The 20,117-nt window shown below is 43.1% G+C and overlaps 1 protein-coding gene across 2 annotated transcripts in view; it reads left to right on the forward strand.

The window, feature by feature from the left end:
• Positions 1-20,117, forward strand: part of LOC106569811 (vasoactive intestinal polypeptide receptor) — a 103,152-nt gene that overhangs the window by 30,845 nt on the left and 52,190 nt on the right. For both annotated transcript variants that reach the window (XM_014141442.2, XM_014141443.2), the window contains exon 3: positions 2,585-2,698. In XM_014141442.2, the coding sequence (XP_013996917.1) occupies positions 2,585-2,698 (114 nt within the window). The remainder of the gene's footprint in view (positions 1-2,584; positions 2,699-20,117) is intronic.

The following is a 20,117-nucleotide window of genomic DNA, read 5'->3' on the forward strand; positions in this document are numbered from 1 at the left end:
TATTTTCTGTAGTATTTGCTGTAGTATACTGTAGTATTTACTGTAGTATTTGCTGTAGTATACTGTAGTATTTACAGTTAACTATAGTATAAATACTGTAGTAAAAAACGAATATGTACTATAGCAATTAATGTAGTGTTTTTTTGCAGACTGTAGTACTGCAGTATGTTTTCATGTGAGAGAGTACACCTATTGATGTATTTTTTATGATATTAAAACACAGTTAATGCCATTGAACCATCCCAACTGTATAATACCAATTAACACCCAGTTTATTAAGTAATAATTACCATTGTTATTAGGTAAGCTTTATATGAAGCACGTCCTGGCATGTGATCATACAGTATACTTTATTCACGATTATGTCAAACATCCCTAGGCTTGGTGATGTGATGTCATGCCACACGTGGGTGAAAACACCTACTGGTTGCGTCTGCAATGGCACCCTATACATTACATTGTGCACTACTTTTGACCAGGGCCCATAGGGTCCATGTAGGGAATAGGGTGCCATTTGGGATGCACAACTGACTATTCCTTTGCCTTATTTATAAAAACTAATTTAGCATTCATTATCATTTTAATTTAGATGCAGTTTCTCCATATACACATTCTGTCGATTACGACGCAAAAAAATCCTTAGGGTAATACGACAAGGGGCAACTCGCAAATCGCCTTTTCAGACGATGAAAGTGAATTAAAAAGTGGTGTATTTCCTCCCTTTTGAAAATTCTCTGGATTGCTTTCTCGACTTCGTGTGAGAGCCAAATACTCAATCTTCGCTGAGATATAAATGAAAATAATAGTATCAATAGGATTAGGCTATGACAGTGTTTTATGAAGCCTGCATTTAATGGGTTATTTAACGACGTCTGCCTCTTGTTGCCAAAAGGTTGCATGTTTGAATCCATCCTAAACTTAACCCTAACCTTAAAAATTCAGAGTTGATGGCTAAACTTAATCTTAAAACCCTTCGAAATGTGACGTTTGGAAAAAAACTTTTACATTTTACGTTTGAAAAACATGTATGAACGTCTAATTCTGACATGAGGCTGTGAGAGCTTGTTGGTTATTTAAGTTATGTGGCAAGACACTGGCCCATGTACAGATGTAGGATTTTAAATTTGATCACCCTGTTGCATGAGAACTTTCTTGCAATTCAAGACATTTCAAATTTGTAGTGCATTTGAGGTTTAAAAAGGATTCCAAAGTTTTTAATTTCCACTTTGATATTTCAGACTTGATCTTTTCCCTTACTGAAAAAATATTAACCCCTATAAAAAATGTCCATTAATTATAATCCACAAAATAATTATAATTTCCTGTTGCTGCAGGATTATTTTCCTGCTGTAGCAAACTGGCTCCAATTAAGATCCTACATCTGTAGTTAACTCTATGTGATGTGACCTTAGATTTTACTGATTGGCTGTCCTAGAAACATACAAACATACACAGTGTGGGTTAGTTTTTACTGCACACAGGAGAACATGAATCATCTTTAATCTCTTTGTAAATGTGGAGTTCATCAATCACACAGGGTTTTCAAGAGGCTCTCTCTGTCTCTGTCTCTCTGTCTCTCTGTCTCTCTCTCTCTCTCTCTCTCTCTCTCTCTCTCTCTCTCTCTCTGTCTCTCTGTCTCTGTCTCTCTGTCTCTGTCTCTCTGTCTGTCTCTCTGTCTCTCTGTCTGTCTCTGTCTCTCTCTGTCTCTCTCTCTCTCTCTCTCTCTGTCTCTCTGTCTCTTTCTCTGTCTTTCTTGCTCTCTGTCTATCTGTCTCTGTCTCGCTCTGTCTGTCTGTCTGTCTGTCTGTCTGTCTGTCTGTCTGTCTGTCTGTCTGTCTGTCTGTCTGTCTGTCTGTCTGTCTGTCTGTCTGTCTGTCTGTCTGTCTGTCTGTCTGTCTGTCTGTCTGTCTGTCTGTCTGTCTGTCTGTCTGTCTGTCTGTCTGTCTGTCTGTGTCTATGTCTATGTCTATGTCTGTCTGTCTATGTCTATGTCTATGTCTGTCTGTCTATGTCTATGTCTATGTCTATGTCTGTCTGTCTATGTCTATGTCTGTGTCTATGTCTATGTCTATGTCTGTGTCTATGTCTATGTCTATGTCTATGTCTGTGTCTATGTCTATGTCTATGTCTGTGTCTATGTCTATGTCTATGTCTGTGTCTATGTCTATGTCTATGTCTGTGTCTATGTCTATGTCTGTGTCTATGTCTATGTCTATGTCTATGTCTATGTCTGTCTGTCTGTCCCCTTTTTTCTCCATCTACCTTTCCTCCTCTAATCCATCTTTCTCTCTCTCCCCTTCTTTCCCCCTCCTCCTCCTCTCACTTGCCTCCCCCTCTCTCCCTCTCCCATCCCTCCGTCCTTCCCCCCGTCCCCACTCCCCCTCTCTCCCTCTATGAGTTCTGAACATCGTGAAGGAAAAGTACATAACTCTAAAAGGTTATCTCTGTTTTTAAGGCTAATCTTTGAGTGAGCACGTTGGTTATTATTTCAAGATCCCCCTCCTCCTCCCTCTCCTCCCCTCCCTCCCTCCTTCCCCTCCTCCCCCTCCCTCCCTCCTTCCCCTCCTTCCCCTCTCTCCCCCAGGTTGCAGTGGGACGTGGGACAAGGTGGCCTGCTGGCCCAGCGCCAATACAGGACAGGTGGTCACCATCCCCTGCCCTGTCTACTTCTTATACTTGACCAACGACTTCATCATGGGTAAGACCCTGCGTGTGTTTGTGTGTGTATGTGTGTCATAACATACGATGATGCATTTCCCTTACTGCAACAGCAAACTGACAACAAGTATTGTATCATCTATTATTTTTATTCTTCCAAATCCCTGAGGAAAAAGACTAGATCCTAGAGACTTGGGAAGGGCAACCAGCAAAACATACAATATCATTCCCTCACCACCCACCATTACTCACCACCCACCATTACACACCACCCACCATTACTCACCACCCACCATTCCCTCACCACCCACCATTCCCTCACCACCCACCCATCATTCACTCACCACCCACCATTACTCACCACCCACCATTCCCTCACCACCCACCCATCATTCACTCACCACCCACCATTACTCACCACCCACCATTCCCACACCACCCACCATTCACTCACCACCCACCATTACTCACCACCCACCATTACTCACCACCCACCATTACTCACCACCCACCATTACTCACCACCCACCATTCCCTCACCACCCACCCATCATTCACTCACCACCCACCATTACTCACCACCCACCATTCCCACACCACCCACCATTCACTCACCACCCACCATTACTCACCACCCACCATTACTCACCACCCACCATTACTCACCACCCACCATTCACTCACCACCCACCATTACACACCACCCACCATTACTCACCACCCACCATTCCCTCACCACCCACCATTCCCTCACCACCCACCATTCCTTCACCACCCACCATTCACTCACCACCCATCATTCCCTCACCATTCCCTCAACACCCACCATTCACTCACCACCCATCATTCCCTCACCATTCCCTCAACACCCACCATTCACTCACCACCCACTATTACTCAACACCCACCATTCCCTCACCATCCCCTCACCACCCACCATTACTCACCACCCACCATTCCCTCACCACCCACCATTAACCACCACCCACCATCTAATGTTGTATATGCCACCTACCATTTGAATGGTTCTAATAATGAATTAGGATTCTTGTGGTTAGCATCAAGTAACAGGAATAAAACTTGCACAACACCCGGACCAAAACATTTTGTTCTAGCCTTTATGTTGAGAGGCAGTTTCCTCAGTTCCTCTGTTTTTCCCAGGCAGTGTTGTGTTTGAACACTTCTCTCTCTCTCTCTCTCTCTCTCTCTCTCTCTCTCTCTCTCTGGAGAACTTTCACGTATGAGGAGATTCATTGAAAGTTGAAGTTGTGATCATTAATTATGTATGGAAGAAATTGTTGGCTTAGGGAATATCTAGCTTAACGACAGGGTATTTTGTTTGATTTACGGAAAACACTCTCCCTGTGTATTTCTCTCTCCCTGTGTAGCTCTCTCCCTATGTGTAGCTCTCTCCCTGTGTGTAGCTCTCTCCCTGTGTGTAGCTCTCTCCCTGTGTGTAGCTCTCTCCATGTGTGTAGCTCTCTCCCTGTGTGTAGCTCTCTCCCTGTGTGGCTCTCTCCCTGTGTGTGGCTCTCTCCCTGTGTGTAGCTCTCTCCCTGTGTGTAGCTCTCTCCCTGTGTGTAGCTCTCTCCCTGTGTGTAGCGCTCTCCCTGTGTGTAGCTCTTTCCCTGTGTGTAGCTCTCTCCCTGTGTGTAGCTCTCTCCCTGTGTGTAGCGCTCTCACTGGGTGTAGCGCTCTCCCTGTGTGTAGCTCTCTCCCTGGGTGTAGCGCTCTCCCTGTGTGTAGCTCTCTCCCTGTGTGTAGCTCTCTCCCTGTGTAGCTCTCTCCCTGTGTGTAGCTCTTTCCCTGTGTGTAGCGCTCTCCCTGGGTGTAGCGCTCTCCCTGTGTGTAGCTCTCTCCCTGGGTGTAGCGCTCTCCCTGGGTGTAGCTCTCTCCCTGGGTGTAGCTCTCTCCCTGGGTGTAGCTCTCTCCCTGTGTAGCTCTCTCCCTGTGTGTAGCTCTCTCCCTGTGTGTAGCTCTCTCCCTGTGTGTAGCTCTCTCCCTGTGTAGCTCTCTCCTTGTGTGTAGCTCTCTCCCTGTGTGTGGCTCTCTCCCTGTGTGTAGCTCTCTCCCTGGGTGAGGCTCTCTCCCTGGGTGAGGCTCTCTCCCTGGGTGAGGCTCTCTCCCTGGGTGAGGCTCTCTCCCTGTGTGTAGCTCTCTCCCTGGGTGAGGCTCTCTCCCTGGGTGAGGCTCTCTCCCCGTGTAGCTCTCTCCCTGTGTGTAGCTCTCTCCCTGTGTGTAGCTCTCTCCCTGGGTGAGGCTCTCTCCCTGGGTGAGGCTCTCTCCCCGTGTAGCTCTCTCCCTGTGTGTAGCTCTCTCCCTGTGTTGTTGTTCTCTTCTGGTGGTTCAGTTCACACAACTTGTTTATTTCTACAGACTCAGTTGGCTTCCAGGCCTGGAGTTTTCAACACAGAAGTCTATCATCGGGCCTATTGTATAGATCTACATAACTCTGCTGTGGAAAGAATAAGACCATTTTAGAGGTGACATCATCGTGCTGTTGATCGTGAAGAGACAATGTGCTGAGAGACAATGCTGTGTGAATTATGTTGGAATATTTGTCAGTTTGTTTGTCAACATCAGTAATGTCACATGAGAAACCTTTTACCATTGTCATGGATATTTGGCTATTTTTAACATGAACTGAGAAGGATATTTCAGAATGGGAGCTACTATAGTCAGCACAAAAATGAATTCTCTACAAACCAATACAAACCATCATCAAGATAAACCCAACGATGCTACTCTTGTGTCTCAAAATGTCATTTTAGATAAAACAGTCTAAACCTGTACGATCAACCCGTTTCAGTCTGGTCTGTCTATGTCCTCTCAAACGTCAAGTGTAGTTTAGTTTGTGTTCAGTTTCAGTCTGGTCTGTCTATGTCCTCTCAAACGTCAAGTGTAGTTTAGTTTGTGTTCAGTTTCAGTCTGGTCTTTATATGTCCTCTCAAACGTCAAGTGTCGTTTAGTTTGTGATCAGTTTCAGTCTGGTCTGTCTATATCCTCTCAAACGTCAAGTGTAGTTTAGTTTGTGTTCAGTCTGGTCTGTCTATGTCCTCTCAAACGTCAAGTGTAGTTTAGTTTGTGATCAGTTTCAGTCTGGTCTGTCTATGTCCTCTCAAACGTCAAGTGTAGTTTAGTTTGTGATCAGTTTCAGTCTGGTCTGTCTATATCCTCTCAAACGTCAAGTGTAGTTTAGTTTGTGTTCAGTTTCAGTCTGGTCTGTCTATGTCCTCTCAAACTTTAAATGTAGTTTAGTTTGTGTTCAGTTTCAGTCTGGTCTGTCTATATCCTCTCAAACGTCAAGTGTAGTTTAGTTTGTGATCAGTTTCAGTCTGGTCTGTCTATGTCCTCTCAAACTTGAAATGTAGTTTAGTTTGTGTTCAGTTTCAGTCTGGTCTGTCTATATCCTCTCAAACGTGAAGTGTAGTTTAGTTTGTGTTCAGTCTGGTCTTTATATGTCCTCTCAAACGTGAAGTGTAGTTTAGTTTATGTTCAGTTTCAGTCTGGTCTGTCTATATCCTCTCAAACGTCAAGTGTAGTTTAGTTTGTAATATATTCAACATGTTGGCGAGCTGTCACACTATGGATCTATCTTCTCGTGTCATCTGTTACAGAGAGGTCACAGTGAAGCAGAGGACTTCTGGGAATCAGTGATTTATGTAGCCCAGAGGGAATAGATGGAGCTAGATGGATGTAAGAAGATGAAGAGATGGAGGTTGACCTGAAAAGTGAGAGGACCTCAGGGAAAAACAGAGGAAGGATTAGGGGAATTGTGGGATTCCGAGAAGTCAGAGAAGGAGACCTGTATTTCATTGACCTGTCAGAGCAGCACAGTCTACAGTCTAGCAGGCCCCACAGTACACACAGACCTATCAGAGCCGATTGAGACTAGACTTAAGACAAGACCCCATTGCACAGCATACTGAGACAGAAGAAGAGAGATGAATTGCATTTTGATGTGTGAGGGCGACATTGATCTTGAAAGACTAACCGACGTGTTCACTCAAAGATAAGCCTTCAAAGACGGCACGTTGTTCTTCTAGAGTGTCATCCTGTTCAGAACTCACAGAGGAACAACTGCTATTGACCTTTAGTTAAGGTTATGAAAAAACACAGGTAAAAGGAGATGTATATTGTGTGTACTCTTTGTCTATGTTAACACTTAGTGCATGTTGGTTGATATACATTAAAGGTCTGCCGATAATTAGTTGAGACCAAAGCCCCGGCATGAAGACAATGTATCTAAAGCCTTTGATTCTTAAAGAACTCTGAATAATGTGTGAAAGTGTGAAAACCCTATTCCTTTTGTCTAAATCCATTCCACTTTAACATCAATTACCATACACATTCAACCTCAGAAGCCATTCAGGCTCTAGGCTCATGGAAAGAAAAACATGCATTAGGGTGTGTGTGTGTGTGTGTGGGGGGGGGGGTTATTACGAAACCTGGCGCCAGAGAGATTTAGGGACAAAGTCATTAATTTGGTTTGTTGGATTGGAAGGGTGGAGCTCAGCCACGGTCCAACCTTTACAGAAACACAGGAGGTCTACGGTACATAAACACACACACACACATAGAGACGCACGCACAAACCCACCACAGATACACACACACATCCATATATCTCCCTGAATGTAACCTGTCTGTCCCACTCCTGATGTCCACTCCTCATTCTAACTGACAGTGTGGAATGCTTTCAGTGTGTTGACACTGACACTGACATGGTCTCAAACTCTACTTAAAGTCTAATTACAGGAGAGTAGATATGTGGTCTCAAACTCTACTTAAAGTCTAATTACAGGAGAGTAGATATGTGGTCTCAAACTCTACTTAAACACCCTGAAGAAGGCACAGTGACATCGAATAGTTGGTGGTTTACGCAATAAATTATTGGGAGTTTATATATAGAGTGTGCGAGTCTCTTTATATATTTTCATAGGTTAGAGCGTATTCCCCATTAGTCAGCATCTCTACACAAAATAACTTCTCTGGGTGTGTTCCAGCTCATACTTTTTATTTTCTCAAACTATACTTAAACTCTAATTACAGGAGAGTAGAGACATGAGCTGTGTTCGAATACTCATACTAACCGTGCTTACCATACTATTTGTGATGTGAATTGAGTATATAGTATGGCTTATTGGTCATAGTATAGATATAGTTAGTATGCCAAAAGTTCCCGGATGTCGTACAATCTTACCAGGCAGTATATTAACTATCTGCTATCTAACTAACTACCCAACATTTATTGACTTGATTATTTACATAATTCTTAGCTAAGTGGTGTAGTCGTGCGATTCAATGGCTATCTACTCTGATTCCAGAGCACTTTCACGCCGAATAACTCATGAATTTACCAACACTCGACACCCATTGAATCAGTAAATGTCTGCAAAAAAAACGTAATTAAATTGTTGCCAGCAGCACAGTTACAGTCTCCAACGCTCTGGATAACATGAAAACAGCCTAACCAGCTCTGCTAGGGTGAGTAAAATGGTCAGAGTGGGGTGTTCTCTCATTTGTGTCTGGAAGTAGCTAGCCAACTATAGCCAGTTAGCTTGGGTGCTTGACTGCCATTGTGAGGTCAGAACGCTCAGATCAACCCTACTCCTCAGCCAGAGCGTCCAGTGTGCTCTCTGAACGCTCAGATCAACCCTACTCCTCAGCCAGAGCGCCCAGTGAGCTCTCTGAACGCTCAGATCAACCCTCCTCCTCAGCCAGAGCGCCCAGTGTGCTCTCTGAACGCTCAGATCAACCCTACTCCACACCCAGAGCGTCCAGTGAGCTCTCTGAACGCTCAGATCAACCCTACTCCTCAGCCAAAGCGCCCAGTGTGCTCTCTGAACGCTCAGATCAACCCTACTCCTCAGCCAGAGCGTCCAGTGTGCTCTCTGAACGCTCAGATCAACCCTACTCCTCAGCCAGAGCATCCAGTGTGCTCTCTGAACGCTCAGATCAACCCTCCTCCTCAGCCAGAGCGCCCAGTGTGCTCTCTGAATGCTCAGATCAACCCTCCTCCTCAGCCAGAGCGCCCAGTGTGTTCTCTGAACGCTCAGATCAACCCTACTCCTCAGCCAGAGCGTCCCGTGTGCTCTCTGAACGGTCAGATCAACCCTACTCCTCAGCCAGAGCGTCCAGTGTGCTCTCTGAATGCTCAGATCAACCCCCCTCAAATCAAAATCAAATCAAATCAAATTTATTTATATAACCCTTCGTACATCAGCTGATATCTCAAAGTGCTGTACAGAAACCCAGCCTAAAACCCCAAACAGCAAGCAATGCATGTGAAAGAAGCACGGTGGCTAGGAAAAACTCCCCAGGAAAAACTCCCTAGAAAGGCCAAAAACCTAGGAAGAAACCTAGAGAGGAACCAGGCTATGAGGGGTGACCAGTCCTCTTCTGGCTGTGCCGGGTGGATATTATAACAGAACATGGTCAAGATGTTAAAATGTTCATAAATGACCAGCATGGTCAAATAATAATAATCATAGTAGTTGTCGAGGGTGCAACAAGCGCGTCCGGTGAACAGGTCAGGGTTCCATAGCCGCAGGCAGAACAGTTGAAACTGGAGCAGCAGCACGGCCAGGTGGACTGGGAACAGCAAGGAGTCATCATGCCAGGTAGTCCTGAAGCATGGTCCTAAGGCTCAGGTCCTCCGACAGAAAGAAAGAAAGAAAGAGAGAAAGAGAGAATTAGAGAGAGCATATTTAAATTCACACAGGACACCGGATAAGACAAGAGAAATACTCCAGATGTAACAGACTGACCCTAGCCCCCGACACATAAACTACTGCAGCATAAATACTGGAGGCTGAGACAGGAGGGATCAGAAGACACTGTGGCCCCATCCGATGATACCCCCGGACAGGGCCAAACAGGCAGGATATAACCCCACCCACTTTGCCAAAGCACAGCCCCCACACCACTAGAGGGATGTCTCCAACCACCAACTTACCGTCCTAAGACAAGGCCGAGTATAGCCCACAAAGATCTCCGCCACGGCACAACCCAAGGGGGGGGGGCAACCCAGACAGGAAGACCACGTCAGTGACTCAACCCACTCAAGTGACGCACCCCTCCCATGGACGGCATGGAAGAACACCAGTAAGCCAGTGACTCAGCCCCTGTAATAGGGTTAGAGGCAGAGAATCCCAGTGGAGAGAGGGGAACCGGCAAGGCAGAGACAGCAAGGGCGGTTCGTTGCTCCAGCCTTTCCGTTCACCTTCACACTCCTGGGCCAAACTATACTTAATCATAGGACCTACTGAAGAGATAAGTTTTCAGTAAAGACTTAAAGGTTGAGACTGAGTCTGCGTCTCTCACATGGGTAGGCAGACCATTCCATAAAAATGGAGCTCTATAGGAGAAAGCCCTACCTCCAGCCGTTTGCTTAGAAATTCTAGGGACAATTAGGAGGCCTGCGTCTTGTGACCGTAGCGTACGTGTAGGTATGTACGGCAGGACCAAATCGGAAAGATAGGTAGGAGCAAGCCCATGTAATGCTTTGTAGGTTAGCAGTAAAACCTTGAAATCAGCCCTTGCCTTAACAGGAAGCCAGTGTAGGGAGGCTAGCACTGGAGTAATATGATCAAATTTTTTGGTTCTAGTCAGGATTCTAGCAGCCGTATTTAGCACTAAATGAAGTTTATTTAGTGCTTTATCCGGTAGCCGGAAAGTAGAGCATTGCAGTAGTCCAGCCTAGAAGTAACAAAAGCATGGATTAATTTTTCTGCATCATTTTTGGACAGAAAGTTTCTGATTTTTGCAATGTTACGTAGATGGAAAAAAGCTGTCCTTGAAACAGTCTTGATATGTTCTTCAAAAGAGAGATCAGGGTCCAGAGTAACGCCGAGGTCCTTCACAGTTTTATTTGAGACGACTGTACAACCATCCAGATTAATTGTCAGATTCAACAGAAGATCTCTTTGTTTCTTGGGACCTAGAACAAGCCAGAGCGCCCAGTGTGGTCTCTGAACGCTCAGATCAACCCTACTCCACACCCAGAGCGTTCAGTGTGCTCTCTGAACGCTCTGAGAGCGATACTCTCTGGATTTACTAACGGACAACTTGACAATGCTCTGAATTTACAAACACCCAGAGCGCACTCTGGCACTCCTGATTGAATTTACGAATACACACGAAATCGTAAAATGTTTAGCTAGTCATTTGTTATGCTAACCAGCTAGCAAGAGGTTGCATAGCAACAGCATCAACTTCCGGTAGACAGGCGAAGCTCTAGTAAGCTTGACTGAAACGATACCGTTCGTTTACAGTATTCTAAAATGAATTAATAGTATATAGTAGGTAGTAAATACTCATTAAGTATGTAGTATACAGTATGTTAGTATGCGTATTCGAACACAGATATGGTCTGAAACGCTAAGTAGCTCTTTACACTTGTACATGTATGCGGGTTGAAAATGGTAGATTTGGTCATAGATAAGCGCCTAAATTGGCTGTACAGTCACATGCTACAACTAAGGTCAGACCTCTGGCTCTGCGCTTCACAGCACTGGATGGGTTTTTGACTGACAGCTGTTCTGAATTTGAGCACCACACACACACACACACACACACAACAAAAAGTTGCCCCCATCCCTTCTGCTAATTGGTCAACCTTTGCAAATTTTTGCTGTCTGAGTGAGGAAATGCTGTAAATTCAGATAACTCTATGTATTTTGGAAGATAAGACGTTGACGATTATAATAAATACCGCTTTGAAGTCATACAAGCAAGTCAAACACCTGTGAGTCCAAATGTGCACTTCACATTTCCATATCATAAAACTTATGTCATATACAGTGTCAACATTTATGACCACTATGTTTGATGTAGGCCAACAGTTACAAAATGACATGTCGTCATACCCTGGGTTGTTCTGAACAGAGCCTATGTCTGTCTATTGTCAAGAAACTTTACCACGGAAAAACCACCTGAATTCACTCATGACTCCTTTCTATCCGCACCAAAATTAGCATCAGTTTGTCTGAATTGCCTTGTGAAAGTCTAACACTGTAAGATCAGATTTTATAACTTAGCTAGTCATGTTGACAATAGAACAAGCTTTCCAATGATGCCCATCTAACCCAGATTGCAATTTAAAATGGGAGAAATTTTGGGATTGCGTAATAAAACCACAATAATTGTGTGACGGCTGGGATGTAGGGTTCCAAACAAAACAAGTGTGCTTGCTGTAGTTCCTCAACGGCACAGCTAGGAGAGGTCAATAAAGCACTTTACAGTTGAAGACTCTTCCTGGAGTCATAAAATTGTATTGAAATGACTTAGGAACTGAGGGCACTGGAGAGGTGTGTGTGTGTGTGTGTGTGTCCCCACTTGGAGACAACAGTTACTCCTCTCACTCAAACTCATGTCATCATGTCATTTGTCATGTTGCAGCTACCTCACATTTCCCAGAAATATTCTTATCATGTTACTGAATGTAAGTATTTTTAGATTTCAAGTCCAGTGAAAAGTACAGTAAATGTAAAATGCACATAGAATCAACAGCGTAATGTTTGGTTCATTCTTGTGTCAGGTAAACTGTTATGTCCTCAACGTTGGTCTAATAACGGTTTCCTTTCAATTGCTGCCGTGATTATGCATGTGGTTTTTATATTTCTTCAGTAAGAAACAGTTTAATTTAGCCTTATCTATTTAGGCCAATTCCTACGAGTGTAAAGGCTTAAACTCTATTCAATCCGTATCACAGAAAACCAGCTTTACAGTATGATTGAAATTTAAAGGAAAATTACAGCTTTTTAGCAGAGATTGCATTCCCAGTAAACACCGCTTACAGTTTGTCCACTCAATTGTAAATTACCGTTGCAGTTCTATTCCGGAATATGTAACGCTTCAGTTTTACAGACAGAATAGAACCCCTAAACTCTAATTACAAGATATACATGGTCTCAAACTCTTCCTAAACTCTAATTACAAGAAATACATGGTCTCAAACTCTACCTAAACTCTGTTTACAAGAGATACATGGTCTCAAACTCTTCCTAAACTCTGTTTACAAGATATACATGGTCTCAAACTCTTCCTAAACTCTGTTTACAAGATATACATGGTCTCAAACTCTACCTAAACTCTGTTTACAAGAGATACATGGTGTCAAACTCTTCCTAAACTCTAATTACAAGAAATACATGGTCTCAAACTCTTCCTAAACTCTAATTACAAGAAATACATGGTCTCGAACTCTACCTAAACTCTAATTACAAGAAATACATGGTCTCGAACTCTACCTAAACTCTAATTACAAGAAATACATGGTCTCAAACTCTTCCTAAACTCTAATTACAAGAAATACATGGTCTCAAACTCTACCTACACTCTACACTCAGAAAAAGGGTTCCAACAGGGTTCTTTGACTGTCCCCATAGGAGAACCCTTTTTGGTTCCAGGTACAGTAGAACCCTCTGTTGAAAGGGTTCAACATGGAACCCAAAATGGTTCTACCTCCAACACAAAAAAAAGGTTATTTAAAGGGTTCTCCTATTGCGACAGCCAAAGAACCATATATTTAACACTCTTAAACGTAATTACATGTAATCTAAAATGTAAGTATTTATCATGAAAGGACCATAAACAATAACTAGTAATGCTGCATACTCCAATAGAGTTTAAAATCTCACCGTTCTAACTTGCTGAGGTGTAGTCCCTTTTGAGGACATAGGCTCAAGTACAAAGTACAATATGATAAAAATATGAAATATTTTATGTGATGCATTTCTTATTGAAAAAAAATGGTATGAATAAGGCTTGAAATTACTTATATGCTTTCTAAATATACTATAATTAAAATATATAAAACCACTAACTGTACGATTTCATCTTCCTCATAACTGTAAAATACATGTATTGCAACATTTACATGTTTTCTCAAGGTATCTCTTGATCAAAACATCTTCCGACACCACTGTGAAAGTCACGTAAAGATTAGGCTTGGCTTCCTGAACTCGTTATGAACTCACCTTACATCTCATATTAATCTTATCCGTCTATGACAAAAAGAAAAGGTTTATTGTTTAAACTCTATTAATTATTTTAGATTAATGGCTATAAATCGATCTTTGAATGTGCTATAGTGATTAAAACACTATCCTTCTGCGCTATGATGCAAGGACTTAAACTGTAATTACAGGACAGTAGATACGGGGTGTCAAACTCTACTGTAATTACAGGGCAGTAAATACATGGTGTCAAACTCTACTGTAATTACAGGGCAGTAAATACATGGTGTCAAACTCTACAATAATTACAGGGCAGTAAATACATGGTGTCAAACTCTACTGTAATTACAGGGCAGTAAATACATGGTGTCAAACTCTACTGTAATTACAGGACAGTAGATACTTAGTAAGGTTCAGGTTCTGGTGCTGTGGATGTCACCTCTCCCTGTATCACTTTGCCATTGACTGATTTTATAATTAATTACAGGCGAGTAGTGTGTTCGGGTGCTGTGGACAACATTCTCCCACCATGTCTCTCTCTCTCTTTTTATTATATATATATATATATATATATATATATATATATATATATATATATATATATATATACAGTTGAAGTCGGAAGTTTACATACACTTAGGTTGGAGTCATTAAAACTTGTTTTTCAACCACTCCACAGAAATCTTGTTAACAAACTATAGTTCTGGCAAGTCGGTTGGGACATCTACTTTGTGCATGACACAAGTAATTTTTCCAACGATTTTTTACAGGCGGATTATTTCAGTTATAATTCACTGTATCACAATTCCAGTGGGTCAGAAGTTTACATACACTAAGTTGACTGTGCCTTTAAACAGCTTGGAAAATTCCAGAAAACGATGTCTTTAGAAGCTTCTGATAAGCTCATTGACATGATTTGAGTCAATTGGAGGTGTACCTGTGGTCTACCTTCAAGGCCTACCTTCAAACTCAGTGCCTCCTGGCTTGACATCATGGGAAAATCTAAAGAAATCAGCCAAAAATTGTAGACCTCCACAAGTCTGGTTCATCCTTGGGAGCAATTTCCAAATGCCTGAAAGTACCACGTTCATCTGTACAAACAATAGTACGCAAGTATAGACACATGGGACCAAGCAGCCGTCATACTGCTCAGGAAGGAGATGTGTTCTGTCTCCTAGAGATGAACGTACTATGGTGCAAAAAGTGCAAATCAATCATAGAACAACAGCAAAGGACCTTGTGAAGATGCTGGAGGAAACAGGTACAAAAGTATCTATATCCACAGTAAAAGGAGTCCTATATCAACGTAACCTGAAAGGCCGCTCAGCAAGGAAGAAGCGACTGCTCCAAAACCGCCATAAAAAAGCCAGACTACGGTTTGCATCTGCACATGGGGACAAAGATTGTACTTTTTGGAGAAATGTCCTCTGGTCTGATGAAACAAAAATAGAATTGTTTGGCCATAATGACCATCGTTATGTTCGGAGAAAAAAGGGGGAGGCTTGCAAGCCGAAGAACACCATCCCAACCGTGGCAGCATCATGTTTTGGGGGGCTTTGTTGAAGGAGGGACTGGTGCACTTCACAAAATAGATGTCATCATGAGGAAAGAAAATTATGTGGATATATTGAAGCAACATCTCAAGACATCAGTCAGGAAGTTAAAGCTTGGTCGCAAATGGGTCTTCCAAATGGACAATGACCCCAAGCATACTTCCAAAGTTGTAGCAAAATGGCTTAAGGACAACAAAGTCAAGGTATTGGAGTGGCCATCACAAAGCCCTGACCTCAATCCTATAGAAGATTTGTGGGCAGAACTGAAAAAGCATGTGCGAGCAAGGAGGCCTACAAACCTGACTCAGTTACACCAGCTCTGTCCGGAGGAATAGGCCAAAATTCACCCAACATATTGTGGGAAGCTTGTGGAAGGCTACCCGAAATGTTTGACCCAAGTTAAACAATTTAAAGGCAATGTTACCAAATACTAATTATACAAACTATACAAACTTCTGACCCATTGGGAATGTGATGAAAGAAATAAAAATTGAAATAAATCATTCTCTCTACTATTATTCTGACATTTCACATTCTTAAAACAAAGTGGTGATTCTAACTGACCTAAAACAGGGAATTTTTACTAGGATTAAATGTCAGGAATTGTGAAAAACTGAGTTTAAATGTATTTGGCTAACGGAATAAAAATAGCGGGGAAAATATTTCTGCACCCAGGTGTGTGTGTGTGTGTGTGGGGGGGGGGGTTACCTTGCTGTGAACACAGAATGTGTAAAAACAGAATAAGCACAGAAACTATTAAACATGAGCAAAACAATAACAGGCAGAAGATATATATCAGTGTCTCTCCTCAGGATGTCCTAATACATAATCGTCTTCACAAGAAGTGCACACAGACCCAGTGTCCACAGCAGTGTATGTGTTTTTGCCGTATTGAAAGAAGAGCCCTAATCTAAAGTCAGGCCTCAGAGACAACACCATGCAGGGATGATTAACTTGTTTGAGGTACTCCCGTCGTCATGCATGACATCCAAAATCCATTGGTCTCTTGTTTGGAGGCCTGATGAAAGCATTCTTCTGGCAATCCCTTAGACACAGAGGATCCAATGGTGGCATGGACTAAAACACCACCGGCTTATCTCGTTCTCTCTCTCTCTTTCTGCTGCTCTCGCTCTCTCTCTTCATCTCTCTCTCTCTCTCTCATTCTTTCTGTCTCCCTTTCGCTCTCTCTTCCCTCTCTGTCCCTCTCTGTCTTCATCTCTCTCTCTCTCTCTCTCTCTCTCTCTCTCTCTCTCACTCTCTCTCTCTCTCTCTCTCTCATTCTTTCTGTCTCCCTTTCGCTCTCTCTTCCCTCTCTGTCCCTCTCTCTCTTCATCTCTCTCTCTCTTTCTTTCTGTCTCCCTTTTGCTCTCTCTTCCCTCTCTGTACCTCTCTCTCTTCATCTCTCTCTCATTCTTTCTGTCTCCCTTTCGCTCTCTCTTCCCTCTCTGTCCCTCTCTCTCTTCATCTCTCGCTCTCTCATTCTTTCTGTCTCCCTTTCACTCTCTCTTCCCTCTCTGTCCCCCTCCTCTCTCTCTCTCTCTCTCTCTCTCTCTCTCTCTCTCTCTCTCTCATTATTTCTGTCTCCCTTTCGCTCTCTCTTCCCTCTCTGTCCCCCTCTCTCTATTTCCCCCCCTTTTTTTACTCCAGCCTATATTGTAAAAACACTGTAAAAGGGTTGCTATGAATTTGACAGTAATTTACTAGCAGCTCAGTGGCAAGTAGAATTCTGTATTTCATATTACAGGACACCTATTGTAATATAAATACGTGACTGAATCAAGTACTGTGCAATGACACATAGTACAATACCGTAACATTGACTGTATTATACTGTAAAACGTTGGAATGAATGGATGATTAAATTAAATTCATTGGAGGGTGAGGGGTTTTGTATTTCACAGTATTTGACTGTTATTGCAAAAGGATTGTTGCAAGCAGGTTGGCTGCTAGGCAAAGTGTTTACACATTACAGCATATTAATGAACAGTTGGTGTTTTATATCACTTGTACTTTTAGAGGCCTTAACAAAAGGCTTCAAAAACTGGCTGCGCCTACAGTGCCAAACAGACCAATAGGACATGGTTAAATATTCAACCATTAAAAGGTTTAAGACTTGCTGCCACTCCAATCTGTCCCTTATATATTTTACATTTATAGCAGTTAAATTGGTACAGCATTCTCATTCACAGGTTCAACAAATGTAGCCTCTTACAAGGCACGCCTCAAAATATGTTAATGGAAACAACAATACCATGCACCCACTAGTGGTCAAAAGGTTTTTGGAGCTCCAAAGATACGGTACGGTACTATATTCTGTTGGGTGGAATTACAGTACCATTTAAAATACAGAAATTCTTTCCCTGCCCACAACATTTTCCCACAATGCACCATAATTTATAGTATGCTGCAGTAAAAGGTTTTAGAGTATTGCACTGTTGATAATACAACAACAAAAATGACAAAATAAATTGTAGTTTTTCGTTACAATGTAGGATACTTGCGTCATCATTGTCAGCTTTACCAAAACAACATAACGCGTTGAACGCTGTGCTTTTGACAACATTATTCTTGTCCAAATGAACAACAGAATTCCAAGCTAACATGCTACATCGCTGCCTGTTGTTCCAACTCAAGCTGTAGACCGGAGAGGGTATACTGCAAAAGAAGGATCAATGACTTAGCCAGCTAACTTTGATAAACAACCAGAAATAACTACAGATTTTCTGGTTCATTAAAGAAAGATAAACTTCGATGTGGCTGTTGACACAATTAGACCATGGACCCGTTTCAAGCTTCTCTTTCAAAAAAATAAAAAATACAAAGTTATTTCATAATACTTAGGCACGTTAGCTGGCTAACTCCTTGAACCTCCTTTATTCGTACCGTATACTCCTCTGCTCTGCTATGAGCAAGCCTACTTGAATGCAGTGATAATATTGTGTTTACTGTGGGGGGGAGAGAAGCTCTTGAAGGATAGGGTGTTTGTGGCTGACATTTCTCTAGTAGTGAGTGAAGGATGGTAACAATTAAGCACAAACCATTCCTTCTTCAGTAATGCCTCTTATGTATTAATAAAAATGAGATTTTTCCAAATACATCCACGAATCAATCTCTCAGTTGTACTATTATTTTGTTCTGTTTTGATCTGTTGATATTAACTAATATGGTGTTGATATGTGAATAATCACTAGGAACGAACAACTTTCTAGACAGCACAGTTTCTTTCCTTTGTGTTCATCCTTGTGATCATATCCAATGATTTCCCTATGTGTCCCCATAGACCGTACTGTAAACCCTTTCCCTGTGTGTCCCCATAGACCGTACTGTAAACCCTTTCCCTGTGTGTCCCCATAGACCGTACTGTAAACCCTTTCCCTGTGTGTCCCCATAGACCGTACTGTAAACCCTTTCCCTGTGTCCCCATAGACCGTACTGTAAACCCTTTCCCTGTGTGTCCCCATAGACCGTACTGTAAACCCTTTCCCTGTGTGTCCCCATAGACCGTACTGTAAACCCTTTCCCTATGTGTCCCCATAGACCGTACTGTAAACCCTTTCCCTGTGTGTCCCCATAGACCGTACTGTAAACCCTTTCCCTATGTGTCCCCATAGACCGTACTGTAAACCCTTTCCCTGTGTGTCCCCATAGACCGTACTGTAAGCCCTTTCCCTGTGTGTCCCCATAGACCGTACTGTAAACCCTTTCCCTGTGTGTCCCCATAGACCGTACTGTAAACCCTTTCCCTGTGTGTCCCCATAGACCGTACTGTAAACCCTTTCCCTGTGTGTCCCCATAGACCGTACTGTAAACCCTTTCCCTGTGTGTCCCCATAGACCGTACTGTAAACCCTTTCCCTGTGTGTCCCCATAGACCGTACTGTAAACCCTTTCCCTGTGTCCCCATAGACCGTACTGTAAACCCTTTCCCTATGTGTCCCCATAGACCGTACTGTAAACCCTTTCCCTATGTGTCCCCATAGACCGTACTGTAAACCCTTTCCCTGTGTCCCCATAGACCGTACTGTAAACCCTTTCCCTGTGTGTCCCCATAGACCGTACTGTAAACCCTTTCCCTGTGTGTCCCCATAGACCGTACTGTAAACCCTTTCCCTATGTGTCCCCATAGACCGTACTGTAAACCCTTTCCCTGTGTGTCCCCATAGACCGTACTGTAAACCCTTTCCCTATGTGTCCCCATAGACCGTACTGTAAACCCTTTCCCTGTGTGTCCCCATAGACCGTACTGTAAGGCCTTTCCCTGTGTGTCCCCATAGACCGTACTGTAAAACCTTTCCCTGTGTGTCCCCATAGACCGTACTGTAAACCCTTTCCCTGTGTGTCCCCATAGACCGTACTGTAAACCCTTTCCCTGTGTGTCCCCATAGACCGTACTGTAAACCCTTTCCCTGTGTGTCCCCATAGACCGTACTGTAAACCCTTTCCCTGTGTGTCCCCATAGACCGTACTGTAAACCCTTTCCCTATGTGTCCCCATAGACCGTACTGTAAACCCTTTCCCTATGTGTCCCCATAGACCGTACTGTAAACCCTTTCCCTGTGTCCCCATAGACCGTACTGTAAACCCTTTCCCTGTGTGTCCCCATAGACCGTACTGTAAACCCTTTCCCTGTGTGTCCCCATAGACCGTACTGTAAACCCTTTCCCTGTGTCCCCATAGACCGTACTGTAAACCCTTTCCCTGTGTGTCCCCATAGACCGTACTGTAAACCCTTTCCCTATGTGTCCCCATAGACCGTACTGTAAACCCTTTCCCTGTGTGTCCCCATAGACCGTACTGTAAACCATTTCCCTATGTGTCCCCATAGACCGTACTGTAAACCCTTTCCCTATGTGTCCCCATAGACCGTACTGTAAACCCTTTCCCTGTGTGTCCCCATAGATCGTACTGTAAACCCTTTCCCTGTGTCCCCATAGACCGTACTGTAA

Source organism: Salmo salar, chromosome ssa14 (assembly GCF_905237065.1).
Source record: "Salmo salar chromosome ssa14, Ssal_v3.1, whole genome shotgun sequence".
Taxonomy (NCBI): Eukaryota; Metazoa; Chordata; class Actinopteri; order Salmoniformes; family Salmonidae; genus Salmo; species Salmo salar.